The following is a 21,054-nucleotide window of genomic DNA, read 5'->3' as shown; positions in this document are numbered from 1 at the left end:
CCTCAGGCCCAGCTGGAGGTGTTGGGGACTCTCTTCCTGTTACTTTGCTTCCTTTCCCAGAGCTATTTTGGGCAGAGCTGGAGGTCAGCCCAGAAAGGGAGTGCTGGATCCCCTGATAGGGTCTACAAATAAAAATATAGGATATCCAGTTAAGCTTGAATTTCAAATAAATAGTGAATTTTTTAGTATAAATATGTCCCAAATATTGCATGAGACTGATTTATACTAAATTTTGAAAGATTTAACTGGGTGCTCTGAATTTTATCTGGCAACCCTAACCCCTGAGAATGGCAGTGGGATAGGGATCCAGAGTTGGGATAACACCCACAGCACTGGCTTTGGCTGCAGCTCTGACCATAAGGTGAGTCCCTCAGGGTCTCACATTTCCATGTGTGGGATCAAGTTTGGGATCAGGCCTGGCTCAAGGATTGCATGTTGGGGGTGGGTGTTGGGAATTACCACTCACCCCAGAGAGATCTTGATAAATGTGATTATGAGTGAAGGAACCTGGGTAACCATGGCTTCTGTCCCTCTGGATGCTGAAAGCCTGGGGCTACTTGGAGCTTCCTTCCTTTGTATCTTCCTAAGATACTGTCATCATGGGAAGTACAGATGTGCAACAGACAACTGTCACTGCTTGATGGTTGTCCCAAGATGGCACTGGAATTTCCTAAGTATATGTCTATTTATAAAGAGCTATACTTGACACTTGACTCTTCGCTTTCTTTCTTTTCTCGATTTACTTGTTAACTCATGCATAGAACAGGAAATGAAAATCCTGAAATCCTGAGAATCACTAATATTTGTATATACGCTAAGTTAGTGTTTTGTAAAATAGGATTCTTTTTTTAATGTTTATTTATTTTGAGAGAGCATGCGAGAGTGCATGTGAGTGGGGGGTGTGCAGAGAGAGAGAGAGAGAGAGAGAGAGAGAGAATCCCAAGCAGGCTCCGCAATGTCTACACTGAGCCTGACGGGGCTCAAACTCACGAACTGTGAGGTCATGACCTGAGCCGAAACCAAGAGTCGGACACAACCAACTGAGCCATCCAAGAGCCCCTATAAAATAGAATTCTATGTGCCATTACAGAATTTGTGTCTGGCCCCCACTCTCAACATTAAGCACATTTCTCTGCATAGGAGAACATTTTTGTATTCTCTTATGAAAGTTAACAGCTACATAGAACCCAGTGTCTGACCAGGTTGTAGCTTAACCAGGGCCCTGTTCAAAACCAGGACTGCAGTGAGAAAATACTCATAGATAAGGGAAAATAAGAATTTTCTTTCCCTCTAAGGACCTGTAATAGACTGGGGCTGTGCCTTCCACAGACTGGCCTGACTTCCTCCCTGTAGTGCCCAGCTCAGGGAGATAAATAAGATATAACATGGTTCTACACGTGGGTGGCTGTCAGAGGCCATGGGTGCCCAGGAGGAACCTCTAAGTGGGTGTTGGGGTCCCAGATTCTTCCTTAATCCATCCTTCCAGGTGTATATCACTTGCTGACTGAGCACCTGGAGTTGGACAAGACCCTTTGAGTCTGGTCGGAAATCCTGTTTTTATAACACTTCCTCATAGAGGTGAGTGTTCTCCGTTTCAAGCTGTGGGACGCTGGACAAGCCCTTTCACTATTTTGGGTCTCCAGGACCCCCATTTCTAAAATGAGCATGTTTGCTACCATGATATGTGGGCCTTAAGTCCTGGAAGCTGGCCAATGGAGAGAGGTTGAAAGGCCTCACCTGGCCCTGTACTGGGATGCTTCATCTGGACCAGTGGAAATCCTTACCCTGGAAATATAGGTGGCCTCTCCCTGGTATAGGCAAACCAGGGAGAGGAAGGTCCAGGGAGGCCAAGTGATGGCCTGCTGTCACCCAGCTAATACTGCCATGCTGGAATCGGACATGGGGTAGACTGTCCCCCTCCTACCTTCCTGACTGAGCGTGTCTTTTTGTCTGGACCACTGGCAGCTGACAACTGACAGGTAAGTGGGAGAGCTCTGTGTGTGACTGCTGTGACTTTGGCTGTTCCCACCCAAAAAGAGGCCGGCGCCGTGGTAAGGCAGAGCGGGACCAGGTTAGAGGGGCTACTGGGGGCCTTTGGCTTGTGTGGGCAGATGGATGTTACTGAATCTGCCATGGGCACAGCCCCTGGGCTGGGAAGGTAGCAAGGTGGTGAGTCAGGGGGCAGGGGCCAGGAAGAAATTGTAGCTTGGGTGGGATGGGCTGTGGGCTGTTGGGTAACCCATGTGGGTGCCTTGAGGAGGAAGCTTGCTCTGGTGAGGGCAACCCTGCTTGGTGCCAGGACCTCATGATATGTATACTAATAACATCCCCCTGCCCTCCTTTACCAAACAAATACAATAAGTATGTAACCATCCAAGACAATTTAGAGACTTCAAAAAGATCTAAACCTACAACTCAGACCATTGTTAACTAGCATCTTAGTGTAACCATATCCAGACAGCTTTTGTTGTATATACACATTAATATAATGGTCCAGTTTTAATTCTGTATTCCAGTATTCTCTAATACTCTGCAGACAGCTCTGTAGGTCAGATATCTCTTTTACATTTATGACCGTATGAACCGTGGAATGGAGGTATTAGAATTTATTCGGTCCCTTGTGGATGGATATTTGTGCTCTTTAGGTATTTTCTCTTAAACCCTGTTAAGTGACAGCTCACTGTCCTTTGCCCCCTGCCCCCATTTAGTAGTTGAACACACACCTGCTTAGGAGTTACCTGGCTCCGGGTCTCTGCCAAGGGCTGGGAGGGGAGGAAGATGCCAGGGCTAACAGCTTCCCCTCCACAGAGTTCCAGGCGAAGGGAACACCCATATGGTAGTCGTGGGACCACTGACAATCAAGAAGCTGCTGATGTCATGGTTTAAAAGTAGGTGCAGGGCTGGGAGGCAGCCTAGGCCCCAAAAGGTCTGGTTCCACCATCCAGGTTCGTGGACACTTGCTCTTGGTCCTGATCTCCCTGCCTTATCTTATCCCAAGCCACATCCTGTTTTTCCCCACATGTTCCTGGTTTTTCTTTTTCTCCTTTGACTAACTCTGGGCTCAAAGTCTGCCCCAGCTGTCTTGTGTGGTCTGCCCTAACCTCCAGGCAGTCCTGAGCCACTCCCTGGCCCCATCCTTCCCAGCCTCTTGAAAGACACTGAAGCACTTGGTGGCAGTGGTGCTGGCCTTCAGCTGTGTCACTCTGCTACCGATCCTGTTCCTACTGGCTCTGAAGAAGTTAGTCCAGGCCTTTGCGCTGCACTCTCCCCTTGGCTGTCTAGGGAGCATGCTGGCTGACCCAGGATGCCAGGAGTTGAAACCAGTGGCTGAAGCAATGGAGAGACCCTCTTCTGAGGAGGAGATTGATATGGTGTCCCAGTCTGCCATCAAGGAAAGCTTGGAGGCAGCAGGCCCTTCAGAAGACAACTAAACCACTCTTTTACACACAATAAAATTTTCTATTTCTCTAGTGCTCTGGTCTTGGGTTAACTCTCTCTGGCTGGCACTTGTGTATGTTAGCACCGTGTGTTGGGGGACAAATCGGACCTCTTAACTGCATGATGTGAAAGTGGGCTCTCTGGAGAGGCCACTGCAGTGGTGGCTTCCTGAGGAAGGTGCCTGTTTGGCACCATTTGGCTTGTTCTCTGCCTGTGGGTTGCCCTGGCCTGGGGCCTGCATGGTAAGTGTCCCAGACTGCCAAATTTGATCCCTCTTATGGGAAACAGCCCGTAGCTACCAAGGGAAGCTGAGGCCTTTCCTTCCCAGTCAGTTCTGGGCCGTTGGAACTGAAAGGTAATTGACCTTCACACACTGTAGGGAGCATGCAGACCTCAGTCTTCCTGCCCCTACACTGCTTGCCGACCACTGCTGTAATGGGGTGTCCGTCAGCCAAGGTAACGAAGTAGGGCCTTTTCCCCTCCCCCTACACCACCTCCTGGACATTCAGAACTGGAGCTAAGTGGCCCCTGAGTGAGGCTGGGAGCTGGGGAGGGCTATTTCTCCACTGGTGGTGGAAATGAGGTGGGAGCTGATTTGCCATGGCTGGGTGTCAGCAGATGCTGAGGGACACTTTTTGGTTCTCAGCTCCAGCCCTGGCCTGGGCTCCCTGTGCTGCCCTGTCTTTTGGTAGCAAGTACCCTTCTGCTCAAAGTGATATCCCTGAGCAGCAGTAGAGGAGGTGAGGCAAATGAGGGCATCCAGTGGTGCTTATGGCTGCCTCAGCTTCGAGGGTGCAAAGGTCCACCCCCTCATCCTCTTTCTGACCCCTCTGCAATGTGGGATCCTTTCCCTCGGGGGCAAGGGTGACAGCGCCATGTCTATCTACCATGCACCACTGATGCCTGAGCCAACCTCTCCCAAGGACCCCTTGGCCCACATTGCTGATGCTACTACAGTCTTCCAAGACAGTGAGCCCATCCTCCTCTTCCCTTTCTCCCTTGCTTCACCCTCCCCTCTCCCTCATTTGTAGGGTGGCCAGATAAAATACAGGATGTCCCATTAAGTTTTAATTTCAGATAAACAATAAATTTTAAGTATGTCCCAAATATTGCATTTCCCCCCATAAATCTGACAACCCTCTCCTCCTTTTCCTCTCTTTCTCCCTCCCTCGCCCTCCCCACCTCTGAGAGTTGGCAGTCTTATTCTGGCATGTTGCTGTAGTAACATGAATTTGGTGGGAGTGAGCATGTGGGGAGGGTAGCCTTAACTTCAGTGCTATTTCTGCCATGCATGGGCCAAAGGAAACAAGGCCAGTGCCTTTTGGGAGCTCAGTTTTCCATCTTAAAGTGGAGATAAAATCCTGTACCTGTAAGCACAGATGGAAAGTGCTAGCTGCTACTGAACGTTTGCTTGATTGGTTTCAGAGTCAGGCCTCCCACTCTGGCTCACTCCAGCAGCCTTGGTCCTGGGCAACCCATTCCCAAGGACCAGTTAGCCCTTTGGTTCCCACCCACCCATGTTCTCTGTGTAATTTGTTTCCTCCTGGCAAGAGTTGTGTCAGGATGTAGGGCTCAAGCCAGTGTCTCCGTGTCCCTGACTTGGAGTAGGAACATCGGGGAGACCCTACTTCTCCCTCAGTCACCCAGGGCCATAGTGGGTGTCAGAGGGTCATGCTTCTCAGAGGCCATGTGAACAGTGGACAGCATGCTAGGTTTAGAAGCATAAGGTTTAGAAGCATAAAGTTTAGAAGCTGGCCCATTTTCCCATGAGTTTCCTTGAACAAACATTATGCAGTTGAGTACTGGTGGGTCTCTATTGCCTCAGCTTCCCAATGGGCATAACACATATTTTGTCCTGGGTGTCAACTAAGGACACATCTACTGGAAGCTCTAGGACAAACAAATCATTCCTTCTCTCCTTCGTTGTGTAAGTAGGCTCTTAGGAAGTGGTATTAAAGGACAATTAAGAGCAATGTCTTCGGAATAAAGAAACAACAACAACAACAACAAAAACCCTGGATCTTGAATCTGCCACTTAAGAGTTGTATAACGTTGGGAGTGACTTCACCTCTCTAAGCCTTAGTTTTCTATCCATAAGATGGCCATGATAAGTGGTCCCAGGGAAGGTTTGAGTGTGAAATGGGCTAAATTCATTAAGCACTTGGCACCATGTGTGATATGCAAGACATCACTTACCAGATGATAGCTGTGATTTTTAAATTTTTAGTGCCAGGCAGCAGCTAGAACCAGATAGGACTTCCTTTGCTTCCAGTAAAATTTCTTTAATTGTTTAAAATATAAGCTGTGAATTCCAAGGGAAAAGGGTAAGGGTCAGAGTGATGGGTTGGGAAAGCTGTGTGCTGAGTCAGACAAAGCCTTATGCAGGCATCTCCTACCCTCCTGAGGGGGCAGCCACTCCCAGAAACCTGGGGGCTAGATCACCTGGGTCCTGCAGGAGAGTCCCCTGCTCCCACAGCCCTGTCTCTGTCCGAGGTGCTGAAACCTGCTCCGGGTAAGGTTCCTTCTTGTCAGGCATACCCATGGATTACTTGCTCATTACCTTAATTCAACTTCACAAGTATACACTGAACATCTACTGTATATGGAGTAGAAGTAAAAAGAATTTAGATATACCTGTAACCCACGTGGCTCATAGATGATAGGGAAGAAATTCAAACACACACAAATGCCTTAGAAGAAGTGAGGACAAAAGCTAAGGATTCATTTCCTATTTCTTGGGTTTCAGTGACATTCACCTCTTGCTTTTGCCTTGCTTCTTCCCCTATGCAATCTTGGCATCCTCCAAAACTGTGCCTCTCATACCTTTCCTGATCTAACCACAGCATATAAGTCTTCCCCAAGGCAGCTTTTTCTCTACTCACTAGTCTCAGTGTCAAGAGGAGTAATGATCAATTTCTGAGGGGATAGTATATAGATAGACAAAGGAGAGGGTCAGGGGTCTCTGAGAAGTGAGGGGGCTGCCTAGACAGGGGTGAGCTCCTTGTCATACTTCTGCATGCCCTCGTCTGGGAGCAGCACCTCCACTGTGAAGCTGACCTTCTTGGCGTGGACAAAGCTATAAGTGTTGTCAAAGCGCAGGACATCTGGGGGAACAAATGGACAGATGGGTAGTTAGATCTGGCTTCATACTCCCCATGTCTCTGCCCTGGCCACCGGAGGGATGACAGGCTCTGTTCCTAATTGCTGTGTTTGCTAAGCTGGGGCAAGTTCTCACTACTCCTGTCCCTTTCCCATGGGACTGTCACCCTTGAGCCATGTCTGTAAACAGACACTGACCTCCTCTTGGCATGTGCCCAGGCTGGCTTTAGTTGCTCCAACCGACAATGAGAACAATGGCCATTGCATCCTATTGTCTCTACACATGGACATCGCATGATAGAGGTGTGGGGTGGGCAGTTGAGAATGTCAAAGGCCTCTCAGCCTCCTTGGATAAAGTGAGATGCTGGATAAGGCCTGTGCACACCCTCTACTTCCTCACAACCATCCCAAAAGGCAGGGTTTGTAACCTCTGCTTCACAGATGAGCAAGCTAAGGGTCTGGATTGGTAAGATTTTGCCCAGTGTAATGCAGCTACCATGAAGCTGAGGTGGGACCCTGGCATCACACTCAGCTCTGTGGCTCTGGACAAGTTGATTTACTTCTCAGAGCCCCAGTTTCCTCCTGCAAAATGTTGCATCTGCCCTATTCTCTGCCTGTGTCCTGAGTGCTCTCACTCCCTGCAAGGCCTATGTGTCTCTGGCTCTTGGTGTGTAGCAAATGCTTGAGAGTGGGGCCTGAATCAACAACTGTGTGAATGAATAGCACTAACCTAGGCTGTATGTTCCTGGGGAAGGGGGTGGTCACTGACCCTCTTTTTCTCCCTCTAAACTGTGAGACAGGTGGCCTTCCAGAGCTGGGGCCCAGCCAGTGTAGACTTACATACACCAGCTTCTGAGCAGGTGAGGCTCCCGTCTTCAGGAACCATGTGGGCATTGTAGCGCTGGCTGGGCAGCACTTCTGTCATCTCCCCAGCCCTCTGTCGCTCCCCCATCTTGGTCTTCATGAAAACACCAAAACCAATGTCTGCACCATCAGATGAGAACTGCCACCTGGATGAGCGGGAGGAGGACAAGTTCCTGCTCAGTCTGATGGGAACTTGAGGGTCTAAGACACAGCCAGGGATGGGTTGGTGGCCTGGCGCTTACCTGAGGACACAGCCTGGGAACAGAATCTCATATTCCACCTGGTGTGAGGAGCCACGGTTGATCTGCACTGAGTGCTCATACTGAGTCTTCACTTGGTCCCGCACATACATGGACTTGGGGATCTCCCCACCGTAGTTAATCTGCAGACAGAGGACAAAATGGGCTTGCTTCTCTCTTTTGGCCATTGCATTGTTTGCGCTGTTTCATCTGCTTGAGATGCTTTCAACATCTTCTGGAAGTATCCTGCTCACCCCGTCCTCTCCCACCCCCTGGGGAACCTTCCCTGACCCTACAGGGTCAAGGCCTCTTCTGGAAACTTCCCCTTCCAGTTAATCCCTCTGAGTCAAATTTTCCTCATTTCTTGTTTGCCTATACAGCTTCTGAGAGCTCGGTGACGGTAGGGCTGGGACTGTCTAGCTCAATACCTGGCTCACAGGGGTTTCTCCATAGACATTTGTGGAATGAATGAATGGGTGAGAAAGGAACTCAGCTCTATTCCTTTCCCCTCCCCTGTCTTGGGCTCTTCATACCTTAGTTAAACATTTGGGGTTCCCATCTGGGTCAGTCAGAGTCCCCCCAAACTGAACAGGCAGTTCCTCAGGACTGATTAGTTTCAGCAAACCGTCCTTCCAGTTGCCTGTGGGCAGAGGGGTTGAAGAGTTGTTACCAGGCATGGAGGGGACTTGTCAGCCCCTCATTCCCACCAGGGGGACCTGAGCTTGGGGAGAAACCCTACAAGGATTAGGCTTCCAGGGCCAATTCCTCAGCTTCCCAGGCCTCAGACTGCAGGAAATGTCTTCCAACATTATGTGGCTATGGAAACATGTTTCCTCCTAGGTGATGGGTTGGCACATTTTTGAGGGTCTTCCAGTCATGAGTAATGAAGATAAGAATTATCTAATTGTCTCAAGAAGACTTTATTTTTTAAAAATGTTTATTTTTGAGAGAGACAGAGCGTGAGTGGGGGAGGGGTAGAGAGGGAGGGAGACAGAATCCAAAGCAGGCTCCAGGCTCTGAGCTGTCAGCACAGAGCCTGACGTGGGGCTCAAACCCACGAATAATGAGATCATGACCTGAGCCAAAGCTGGATGCTTAACCTACTGAGTCACCCAGGTTCCCCTCTCAAGGAGACTTTAAAGCCTTATGAGGTCAAGGACCTCGTGGGGGACCATACAGCACATAAGTGGCATTTATTGACCTTTCCTTCTCTGAATCACATCTTCTCTTCTACTGTTCTTCCTCATCCTCCCCAGTCCAAATTAGCTTTAGAAGCACTAAGGTGTTGAGTGTTGAAAGGAAAATGAGGCTCATAGGCTCATTGGTTGATTGACTATCAACCAAACTGAAACTGATAAGGAAGAAGGTGTGAAGGCCTTAGTCACCAAAGACAGGGAATGAAGCAGAGGTAATTGGAAAGACTTTGTCATGTAAAATACATTTTGCTTCACTTTTGGGGACACATTTCTGAGTCTAAGTGGCACAGAGCTCAGGGGATAGAACTGGAATTACTTACTTCCCAATACTATAATTTTTCTGCGAGTGTCTTCACTCAGGAAGGGCTTCATGAGGTTGTAGCCCACAGGGAACAGTTTGGTGGCTGGAGAGATATAAGCAGAGATAATGGAGGAGAAAATAATTCCATTGGGCCATTCTCTCCATAACATTCATAGCCAATCATATGGAGGAGTCATGAACTGGAAAATGCCCTGCACCTGACAAACCATTCAACAACTGGTCAACCAGCCAACAAGCAAGCAACCAACCAACCACCCAATCATTCATCCAATCTATCAACAAACCAACAGAATGGCCAATCAACTTATCTTCTATTCATCCCACCAGTCAACCACCAACCAGTCAGCCAACCTACCAAAGAGTCAAACAACCAATTATCAAATCAGCCAACCAGAAAACCCATCAGCCTGTTAAGCAACCAGCTAACCACCCAGCCAATTACCTTCTGCAGCCAGCAGAAGATCTAGCCAAACAACAAACCAGTCTGCCAACCAACCAATCTGCCAACTAGCTACTCACTTACCTACTCAACCAAAAATGCCAGCTGATCACTCAGTCGACCAAACTAACAACTATACAACAAACCAACCAGTCACCCAATCAACGAACCAACCAACCAACCAACTATCCAACCAAACACCAGTCATTCAACTAGACAGCTAACCAACTTGCCAGTAAACTAGACAATCAACTAAGCAGCTAATCAACAAATCAACCAATTAACCAGCCAACCATCAAATATCCACACACCCTTCCATCTACCAATCCACTCAAACAATAACACAAATACCTATTGAACATCCACATGGTCCCAGGCCTACAAAAGATACAACAGAAGTGGAAAATCAGAGGCCCTGCCTTCAAGGAGCAGACAACTCAGGAAAAAAACCAGGATGAACACACATAAGACAACTAGAGGCCTCCAGAAGACAGCAGACAGGAGAGGCCAGACTTGAATGTTCCAGATGCCAGTACCACAAGCAGTTTGGGAATGGAGAGATCAATGTGGGTGGGAGAAAAGAGGGAGGATTCCTAGAAGAGCTAGTGTTGGAACTGCCTCTTCTTGCAGTAAGGCCAACCATAGAGATCGCTATTTATGGAGCACTTACTTTGTTCCAAGCACTCTAAGTGATTATTATGAAGCCAAGCAACCAACCTGCCTCACTACTACCCAAGAAAGAAGGCACTTTTGTTGTCCCCAGGGCTCAAATGAGGAAACAGAGGTACAAAAAAGTGAAGTCACTTGCCACACCTTTCACAATGAGCATGAACTTCAGGGTCTCCGGGTAATTCTCTTCAAGGAGGCCAAAGAACTGTGGAACCAAGAAAGACCCCATCAGAGCCTACATCTCATCTTCTCCTATCCCTATCACCTTTGCAATCTCCCATCTGGAGTGTTCAAAGAGAGATAGAGGGTTTCCCTTCTTTTCATCACCTCCACTGGCCTCTGGAGGACAGCTTCGCACCTCAGACTATAACAACCACATTTTAATAATAATTATTTTTAGAGTAAATCTTACAGTAATTATAGTATAGCAATATTAATGACTATTATATATTAAATGTTCATTATTTGCCAAGCACTGTGTACACATTTTATATATCAACTCACTGGAATATCCCCACATCCCTTTGAAATGCAGAATATCAGTATCCCCATTTTGTAGGTGAGGAAACTGAAACATGGAGGGGTGAAGTGACTTGCTGGGGTCACAGAGCTAGGGATGACAGAGCTGGGAAGGGTTGGCAGAAGGTGGTCCTGGTGGTGTCAGTACAGTGTTGAATCTGAGGCCTGATTTGCGGGCTCTTTCAGGAAACACATTAAGGCCATTTAGGTCCTGAGTCACAGTGCTGGGGCCCAGAAAGTCCACTGTCTTTTACCAAATCCTGGCTCTGAGTGAGCAAGAAGGTCACTGCAGACCGAACTTATCATTAAAGTAGGCAGGGGTCACCCAGGGGCCTTCTCCTCACCTCTTGGTACACTTCCACCAGAGGTTTCCAGAAGTGCTTCAGTCCCAGGCCCTCACAGTCAAATATCATCACAATGGTCTCAATCTTCTTTCCCAGCTGCAAGGATGAAAACAAAGACCAGTACCCAGGTTTAGGTACTTGGGAAATGGTGACCCTAGCACATGACCCCTCAGAGATTCTTCCTGTCCCCTACTCTGAACAAGTGAACAAAACAGTGAATGCATTTACCCACACATCCACCCACCCATCCATCCATCCATTCATCCATTATCCATTTATAATCCATCCATCCATCCATTTGTCCATTCATCCATTAATTGGCCCACCCATCCATCAATTCACCCATCCATCCTTTCTTACTGCCATTCAATCAACCATTCATCCCTCCATTTGTCCAACTGATATTTATGAAGCACCTATTTTGTGCCAGACACTGAGAGTATAACACATAATACTCAATAATCCACAGTTCTGGTCCTCAAAGCATTCACAGCCTGCTTATAGAGACTGACAAGCAACTAGATCACTATAAGTTCTGAGATAGATGCTGCAAATAAACGGCATAGGAACTGTGAGAATATATGTTAACCCATATATGACAGGGACATCAGAGAAGGTGACATCTAAGTTTGAGACATGAAAGATAGAAGGGAAAGAGCCAGGGGGAGTGTGGGAGGTAGGGGTGTGCTGGAAGTAGAGTTATCCAGACAGAAGGAGCAGAAGGGGCAGCCTCAGAGGGAATACCAGTAACTAGGGTTGAGAAATATGCATGAGGCTCTGTGTGCTGGGCCATACATTTGCATTATCTCATTTAATCTTTGCAACCATTATTTATTATTTATAGGTGAGGAACAGGCTCAGAGAGGGGAGACCACTCTCCAAGACCACACAGCTAGGAAGCAGCCGAGCTGAAATTTAACTCCAGAGTCCTTTGATGGTGATAGTAGAGAGCACAGGTGTATTCCTGGGACCATGTTCCCTGGCAGCCTCACCTCCCCACACAGGAGCTGGCCTTACCCGCTCTGTCTGCAGGTCACACTCATGCAAGATGCGCTCGCAGTCCCTCATCTTGGTCTTAAGTAAGTCCTGCTTGGTGACTGAGAAGAGCAGGCCCTTTGGGTCAAGCGGTCCAATGATGTCATACCACACGGGGCAGCCATCCCGGTCATAGCCACACAGGCCTCCAGGCATGTACTTCTGGATCACCTGGGCATGGAAAAGATACACAGAACTTGGCATTATTCACCTCCCGGAGACCCCCAGACTAGGTTAACTTGGGTGGCCCAAGCCTACACACAACATGACACAATCACTGTCCCTTCCCTGAAGGTGGCACTATTGTCCAGGTGAGAAAACTAAGGGACCTTCAGGGGAGGGCCTTACAATGAGTACATGGCAGAGCCAGGCCTTACCTGAGCCTGGCTGAAGGCTTCTGGAGTCCTTAATGTTCTGGAGTCCCCCCGCCCCCAACATCTCCCACGTTCTTTTCCATTGAGAGAAGTTAGGTTTAGTGATGGAAAACATGGATTCTGAAGGTCAACATGTCTGGTTCAAATACAGACACTACTGCTTCCTTATTGTGCATCCTTGAACAAGTGACACTATCTCTCTGAGTCCCATTCCATTCCCTCTTCTGTAAAATGGTTTAGATACTTCCTCCCTTAGGGGACTGTTGGGGAAACTCCCCAGTATCAGTGACTGGCCCACAGTTCACGCTCTACAAATGCAACCATGTCCATTGTTTTACTAAGGTGCCAGTGGGTGGGACTGTTCTCTCCAACTCCTTAGTGGGTTAAGTTTCTTTCCCACCAGACAGGATGTTCTGAGCAAGACCCTAGAGGTGAGGGCTCAGAGGCACAAGCTGACTGTGGTGGTGAAGAACCCAGCTTCATGAATTCAAATCCCAGCTCCACATTGGGACTGTGGGACTTTGGGTAGGCTGCTTAACCTTTGCTGGACCTCAGTGTCCGCATCTGTAAAATGGGGACACTTGCACCCACCTCACTGAGCTGTGAGGACTAAATAAGTTCATGCGGCTAAAGTTTTAACTCAGGTCAGAATCTCATAAACACCCAGGAAATATTCATAATTATCATAGGAGAGGTGCCTGTAGGCCTGTGGGCAGTTCCACAAGCTTCCCAGGCTTTCTGGCCTTCACTCATGCTTTCCAGTGAGCCAGAGGCTGTTTGAATGCTGTGTCTGTAAAAACTTGGGATGTGTGTGTGTGGGGGGGGCGGTTGGCTCACCTCTGGGGGCTGCCAATCAAGGATGTGATCAATGTCCATGGACTTCCGGAACTCCATGTACTGAAAGAGAGAGGAGAGGTAAGGTCTCACAGGCTCCCAGCACCTCTGAGACGGGGGCTCAAGACATGGATTGCCCCCCACAAAGCCTTTCCCCAAATCTCCGGGGGTGGATGCGTCTCACCTTGCGGAGCATGGCCTCTGATTTCTGCAGGTCAAAATTTCGAGCTGTGTGAAGATGGAAGGAAGGTGTGAGGTGACAGAAAGGCTACCTTGTGGTTACCTCGTCCTGGTTCTGGGCTGTGAGGAGCTAGGCATGGCACTGGGGGCCCAGGGAAGGACCTTCATTCTCTGCACCCTCCCTTCTCCTGGACCTGAACATATGAAGTGAGATGGCATGGCTGGATTCTGAGAGCCATGAGTTGTTGTGGAACAGTTGGGACAAGGCCCCTCTTGCTGCCCCTCAACCTGATCCGCCCCCCACCCCCCAACCTCTGCCCTCACCTCGGAGCCAGCGCAGAAGGAAATAGTCATCAGGATTGGGCAGGGCAGGCAACACATCCTGCACATTTTCTCGGAACTGGGAAGGGAGATGCTGGTTAAAGTGGCTTCTGCACTTAGCCTTTGCCTCCAGGCCCAATAATTATTTTCACCATCCCTTCTCTTACACATGCAGTCTGGTGCATAATGGTGGAAGGATGGGTGGGCAGATGGGTAGAAGGAGAGATGGATCATTGGATGGATATATGGATAGATGGGTAGGTGAATGCAAGTAAGGACAGATGCTAAGTAAATGAATAGAAAGAAGAATGAATAGAGGAATGGGTGGGTGGATGGAAAAAGAAAGAAGGAGAAATCAATGGATGGAAGGAGAGAGAGATAGTTGAGTAGAGAAAGGAGAGATTGGTGGGTGAATAGAGAGCAGGGGGGATGGATAGATGGGTGGGTGGGGTGCAGGGTTGGATGAAAGAAAGGATAAATGAGTGGGTGGGATGTGGGCAAGTGGATTGGAGTATGGAGGTATCCATAGTTCTTTCCATGTGCTGACTCACCAAGGCTTCTGCCTTTTTTCATTCCATTTTCTACAAAAGCATGGTTAGTGATTACGTGTCCCCTTCCCCATTGACCATGGGGATGACAACACACCCTGCCCTATCTCACTCTTCCAGACAGGTTGTCTTTCAGGGTCCTGGGGAAGGAGGGGGAACAGACTCAGAGGTGCAGACCATTAACATCCTTAGTCTCCCACCTAAGGGGCCTGGGAGGGATAGGAAGGGGGCAGCTGTTTGGTAGAGCTCTCTAGTTCTGGTTCCTACATGAGAAGTCAAGTTTGATCTGGCGCACACACTATTATTGCTTGGATGCGGTACTGTTCCATCAACTCCTGCCCTGGACAGAGCTGATGTCACTGGCCGCTTTGGAGCATGGCCCTGGGTAAGGTGACAGTAAAGGGAAAATATCAAAGGCACTCTAAGCCAACAGAGTGGGCCAGGGCTCTGGCCACCTCCTCCCCTTGCCCCTCAACCCTTTTCTTCTGGGGGTCCAGGGAAAGGGTCTCTCACCTTGGCCAGGGTCTCTGCCTGCTTGGGGCTCAGGTCTCCGACTCGGCCACTCATGGTGTCTGGTTGCAGCTGGAGGAGTGGGGGACGCTTCAGGCAGAAGCCAAGCTTGATCTGTGCCCCTGACCCAGCTAGAGCCTTTTGCCCCACTCCTGGGTGTGGCTCCAGGCCCCTCCTCCTTAGCCAACTGTTGGATTGCACGTTACATAATTGGGATTAAGTGAGGTCCCGTGCTTGGCTCTGAGACAGGTCTGGGGGGCAGGCGGGCACAGGATAGCATGCCAGAGGGCATGGTTGTCCAGGCTGGGTGCCTGTAAAACCTCTATCTATGCTCCCAGACCTCTAGAGAAGGGGGCAATGTCAGGAGGAGTGAGGACTTCTCCCTGCAGGCACTCTTTCTCTCCCATCCTCAGTCTCCCCATCTCCCTAATGAAGAGACCCCACACCTGGAGTTATGCAAAGGTCACCCCCTACACCCAGCTCTGACTGGTAAGAGTCAGGGACTTGGCCAATCCAGTAAATAATTCATTCAGTTTGTTGGGGGTGGGAAACTCACATCCTTTTTCACCAAGCATCCATATTTAAGAAGAGACAGGCTAGGGCAGAAAAATGGAACTCAAATGTGTCCTTGCTGAAGGTTTGTTTTTTTCCACAGGATCATAGGATTTCTATGATGCAATGCTGACCCTGAACCTTCAGCATGAGGAAGGGCTGAGCACCCCCACCCTGTTGCCTGCTTTCCCATCACTGCACTCCCTCATGCCCTGGGCCCTAAGGGAGAGGTGGTGCATATTGATAGTCTTGGGGGACAGTGAGGGTGTTTTTTGAGATTTTTTAAATGTTTATTTAACAGAGAGTGTGCACAAGCTGGGAGGGGGCAGAGAGGGAGAGGGAGAGAGAGGATCCCAAGCAGGTTCCATACTGTCAGCACAGAGCTCAACACAGGGCTCAGACTCACAAACTGTGAGATCATGACCTGAGCCAAAATCTGTCACCTGATCTAAGGAGACAGAGTCAAGTCGGATGCTTAACCTACTGAGCCACCCAGGCACCCTTCGGATTTCAAACGCCTGATCAGTGAGGGGTGTCCACCAAGTATGCGAGGTGATGAAGGAAGCCCAGAGGATTTCCCTGCCTTTTGATTTCTGTCATGCTGCTTGATGTTCCACCATTAGAAATGCCTGCGAGGCCCGGCCCTCCTCCCCATTCCTCTATGAGACATCCCTTTCAGGATAACATCTCTGAGTGTCGCTTGTCTCATTTATGGAATGGGGCTATCAGTGCTTGCCCTGTCCTTATGCGGTCAGAGAGAAGATCTAAGGAGACATATAGATTGTCAAGGGTCATGACATCTAAGGGATTATTCTTGTCCAGCTGCCAGAAACTCCAAGAAAGCAGAGGCCACATTGTCAATGGCTACCTATAAAGAAACCAGAAGTGCATCTGCTTGAGATCACAGCATATCCATGTGGTCACCTCTTCCAGGACTTGAGGTGGTCCAGGTGGGTTGAAATGGCCCCTGGGCTAGCCCAGGGCTCTCCCAGGTTCCCTGTCTGTAAGCATCCTGTGTTCCCATCCCTGGACTATCTTGGGACTTCTTTAGGCCAGCTGACATCAGTTAGTGCTGCACACCTTCTTTGCTCTGGGCCCTGATAGAGTCTGGCCCAGGAGAAGGGGGGACATCTTTGGCCATCTCCTTCCATCTGAGGCACCTGGCCAGGCATACTCAGGAGCAGTTAGGTAACTCCACACCTCAGCCCCACCCCACTTCACATTCCAGCGTCTTTCTGCAAAGCCCCGGCTGCTGTCCACACCCACTTCCTGCCAGACTGGTGGCAGATGGAGATTGGGTTTCTCCACTGCTCTCTCATTAGCCCCTAATCCTGCCTATTTCCCACCAGTCTCCTTTCTCTCCCTCATCCCTCTAATGTGAGGTGCCCCAGTTATTTCTAGGGACATCAGAGGCTGGGCAGGGAGGGTCAGGAGGAGTGCCTATTGCGCCCACAGCATCATCATTCATAGCAGCATCCAATAGAACTTTCCACAATGATGGAAATGTTCTGTATTTGGGCTGTCCTATTGGATATATTTGGTAGCTTCTAGTTAGATAGGAAAATGGTTAGTGAGGCTGGGAAATAAAGTGTGAATTGAATTAAATTCAATTTTGATTAATTTTAATGAATTTTACTTTAAATCACCCCATGTGGTTTGTGGCTACCATATTGAACAGTGCAGGTTCACTACACTTATTTGAAGGCTTATTCCATGCGAAGCTCCATCCTAAATGCATTACCTCGTTGAAGCCTCAGAACACCCCAAGGGGTAGGTACCATTATTAAGCCTGTTTTACAGACAAGCAAACTGAGGTATAGAGAAGTTAAGTAACTTAGACAGAGTTAAGCCCAGGCAATTAAGTGCTCTGTTGTTGCACAGTCTCAGCTCCAGGAGTTTCCATCCTAATCAGGGAGAGGACCCAGACACAGAAGTCACCCCAATGGGATGCAAGTGGTATTTGAGCGAAAGGAAGGATGTGAGTTAGTGGATTGGAGTAGAGGAAAGGGCATTCCAGGTGGAGGGACCAGCATGGGCAAAGTCATGGGGGTGGGAAAGTGAGGAGTGTGTGCAATGCTGGAGATATTGCAGTAAACAAGATGGATTAGGTCTCTGCTTGCATGGAGTTCACAGTCTCCCATTTGTGGAGCATTTCCTCTGAGTATTATTACATCATTATGGAACCATTTGGAAATAGATAAGGGTATCCCCATTCTACAAACAAATGGAAGATCAGAGAGATTAAGAAAATTTTCTGAGGTCACTCAGCCAGGAAAAGGGGAGCCAAGATATACCCAAGCCTGTTTGATTGTGGAACCTGCAGCAGAACCACAGCCCAACCTCGCCTTCCCTTGGAAGGCACATTTGTTCCAGGCACATTGTGTCTGGAACATTGTAAGTGCTCAATAAATGGTCTAAATCATCATCGTGTGCTAGGAAGCCTGGGTCCACACCCCTCGGGCTACACAGTGTTTTGAGGCCAGCAGAATTAATTTTCCTCCTCTGAAACAAAGGCCCTGGCAAAGGAGAACCTCCAACCCCCAAAACCAGTACATGTCTTCTCCAAGTAAATCCCCAGATTGTGTTTAGCTACTAGCTTGCCAAACTCTCAGGGGAACATGGCAACAGCCATAGAAGCAAACAGTGGCAGGGGGGCAGATGGGGCCACCCACACCACACCCTGGAATCCCTCCTTCTAGGCGGTTACTAGGAAATGTGAAAAGGCTGCCCCTCAGGCCCCTTGGGCCCCAGCATGGTCACATTTCTGTCCACCTTCCCCTAGATAGGTCATACCAGAACCAGTTGGGTGAGTACAGAGGGGGCCCAGGAGAAGTATCACCATGGGGTGACTGTTGCTGGGGAGAGGCAAGTAGGAAGGGTTCAGATGGCTGTAAGGTGAGATGGGGATGGCCTGAAAAGGGGAGATGGAGGGTAATTGGGGGTGCCTCACCAGAGTTCTGATGACACTCTGGGTAGCAATCTGAGACAGTATACTTCCCATCTATACTTTTGGGCAGTTTTGTCTCCTTCTTAAATTAAAAAACTTTAGGAGTGCCTGGGTGGCTCAGTCAGTTAAACATCCAACTTTGGCTCAGGTCATGATCTCATGGTTCATGGGTTCAAGCCCTGTGTTGGGCTCTCTGCTTTCAGCGTGTAGCCTGCTTCAGATCCTCTCTCTCCCTGTCTCTCGGCCCCTCCTCCTCTTGCACGCTCTCTCTCTCTCAAAAATAAATAATTTTTTAAAAATTTAAAAACTTGTGGTGTTATAATTCACATACCATAAATTCACTATCCTTGAAGTGTAAATTCAGTGATTTTTAGTATATTCACAAGGTTGTGCAACTATCACCACTATCTAATTACAGAACATTTTCATCACCCCCCCCAAAAAAAAACAACCCCTGTACCCGTTAGCAGTCATTTCCCATTCCCTGCTCCTCTACTCCAGCCTTTGGCAACTACAAATCTACTTTCTATCTCTAGATTTCCCTGTTCCGGATATTTCATATGAAGAGAATCATAGAGTCTTTTGAGACTGGCTTCTTTCACTTGGCATAATGTTTTTAAGGTTCATCCATGTTGTAGTACACTTGTCCCAGCACTATTTGTTGAAGAGATTATTCTTTTCCCATTGAATGGTCTTTGTACACTTGTTGAAAATCACTTGACCATAGTTGAGTGGATTTTTGTACTCTCAATTCTATTCCATTGGTCTGTATGTCTATCGTTATGCCAGTACCACATTGTTTTTGACTACAGCAGCTTAGTATTAAATTTGAAATCAGGAAGTGTGAGTCCTCCCTAACTTCATTTTACTTTTCCAAGATTGTTTGGGCTATTCTGAGTCCCTTGTGTTTCCACATGAACTTTGGGATCAGCTTGTCCACTTCTGCAAAAAAAAGCAGTTAGGATTTTGGTAGAGATTGCACTGAAATTGTGGATCACTTTAGGGAATATTGCCACCTTCACAGTATTAAGCCTTCTGAAACATAAACATAGGTGTCTTTTCACTTATGAAGTCTTTAATTTCCTTCAACAATATTTTGTGGTTTTCAGTGTACAAATCGTGCACTACTTTAGTTAAGGTTATTCTTGAGTATTTTACTTTTTGATGCTGATGTAAATGAAATTTTTTTCTTAATTTCATTTTTTGAATGTTCCTTGTCAATGTGTAGAAATACAACTGATTTTTGCATACTACGCTTGTATTCTGCAACCTGGCTGAAATTGGCAGCTCTAATTTTTTTTCTGGTACATATTCCTCATTGTTTAATTTCCTTTCTTGATCAAAGAATAAAATTAAGTATAACAGTGGTGACGATGATGTTGGTGGTACAGTTGCTTCTGATGTCTGCACCATGGAGTGCCAAGAGCCACGGAGAATCAAAACTCTCGCTGGAGGAGATCTCAAAGAACTCTCTGAGTTGGTGACAAAACTGGACTGGTCAAGTTCATAAGCTCTTTCCTTCCTTCTCTCATATGCTGCTTATCATAGGAATGGGTTGCTATGGTGATAGGAACATGGGGGCGGATAGTGAAGGAGACTGCAAAGTAGGGTAGCTTATACACTTTCCAGAGCAGGAGCTGGCATATCCCTTCTCACAATACCTGGGGGCACCATAAGAGTATTGAGTATTCTGAGTTCTTCATGCCAAACTGCTCTCTGCTTTTATTATCACCCTTGGGAAACCTGGAGTGCCCAAGAGTACTGTGGGGGAGGCTGAGTCTGGGGGTGACCACAAAAAAACCACCCAAGCAGCTTAATTCCTCTCCCAACACTGAGCAAATAATCCCCAAGTACTTCAGAAATGGATGGTACTGAAACATAGCCTGGGTGCCTGGGTTTGAATCCTGGCTTCACCTTTAATGTTCTGTATGATTTTGAGTCTCAGTTTTCTCACCTGTAAACTGGGGCAAATAACATCCCCCTCTTATAGGGCTACTGAAATGGTTAGAAGCCAGTCACCACCCACTGCCTGGCTCACAGTAAGTGACCAATAGTGCTGGCTTTTATTTTATTTTTTTAAAGTTTATTTACTTTTTAAAGTAATCTCTACACCCCAAGATCAAGAGTTTTATGATCTTCCAGCTGAGCCAGCCAGGTACCCCAATAATGTTGGCTTTTATAGTTATTGTCAGGCTGGTCACCCAGCCCACCATCCACTCCAGGGCGAGGGCACAGCTAGCTGAGCCACTCCTTTCTGGTTCCTACTCCTCTGTTCTGTGGCTGTCCAACCCTCTCGTTGGGTCTCTTGCTGGTGCTGAGTCATGCTGTTATGCTCCGCTTTTTGGCAATGCTCCTGGTATGACCCAACTTCTGGGAGTGGATGGGCAAGGGAGACACCTTGCTCTGGAGTCAAACATCCTAGATTCCAGTCTTTATTTTTTTTTAATTTTTTTAAATGTTTATTTATTTTTGAGACAGAGTGTGCACTGGGGAGGGGTGGAGAGATAGGTAGAATCTGAAGCAGGCTCCAGGCTCTGAGCTGTCAGCACAGAGCCCAACGCGAGACTCGAACCCACAAACTGTGAGATCATGACCTGAGCTGAAGTCGATGCTTAACCGACTGA

General features: G+C 48.0%; 1 protein-coding gene across 1 annotated transcript; it reads right to left on the bottom strand.

Moving 5' to 3' along the window:
- Nucleotides 1-6,420: 6,420 nt before the first annotated feature.
- On the bottom strand, nt 6,421-15,016 carry LOC124518317 (SEC14-like protein 3). The gene is made up of 12 exons (XM_047088273.1): nt 14,935-15,016; nt 13,877-13,952; nt 13,557-13,600; nt 13,376-13,435; nt 12,147-12,335; nt 11,130-11,225; nt 10,411-10,471; nt 9,157-9,240; nt 8,174-8,280; nt 7,644-7,783; nt 7,378-7,547; nt 6,421-6,542 (listed from the first exon to the last, which is right to left on the bottom strand). The coding sequence occupies exons 1-12, from the start codon at nt 14,986-14,988 to the stop codon at nt 6,421-6,423; spliced, it is 1,203 nt and encodes a 400-aa protein (XP_046944229.1). The 5' UTR covers nt 14,989-15,016.
- Between the last annotated feature and the right edge of the window lie 6,038 nt (nt 15,017-21,054).

This window comes from Lynx rufus, unplaced genomic scaffold (genome assembly GCF_022079265.1).
Source record: "Lynx rufus isolate CCGP_SWC_20201006 ecotype Redwood Valley unplaced genomic scaffold, mLynRuf1.p SCAF_24, whole genome shotgun sequence".
Classification (NCBI taxonomy): Eukaryota; Metazoa; Chordata; class Mammalia; order Carnivora; family Felidae; genus Lynx; species Lynx rufus.
The sequence above is the reverse complement of the archived record's forward strand: the minus strand, read 5'-3'. Positions and strand labels throughout refer to the sequence as shown.

Coding starts and splice junctions, on each gene's coding strand:
- LOC124518317 (XM_047088273.1), bottom strand. CDS start 14,988: ATGAGTGGCCGAGTCGGAGACCTGAGCCCCAAGCAGGCAGAGACCCTG. Junction 13,601..13,876: donor CCTTCTGCGCTGGCTCCGAG/GTGAGGGCAGAG, acceptor ATCTTCACACAG/CTCGAAATTTTGACCTGCAG. Junction 11,226..12,146: donor GTGACCTGCAGACAGAGCGG/GTAAGGCCAGCT, acceptor TCATCCTTGCAG/CTGGGAAAGAAGATTGAGAC.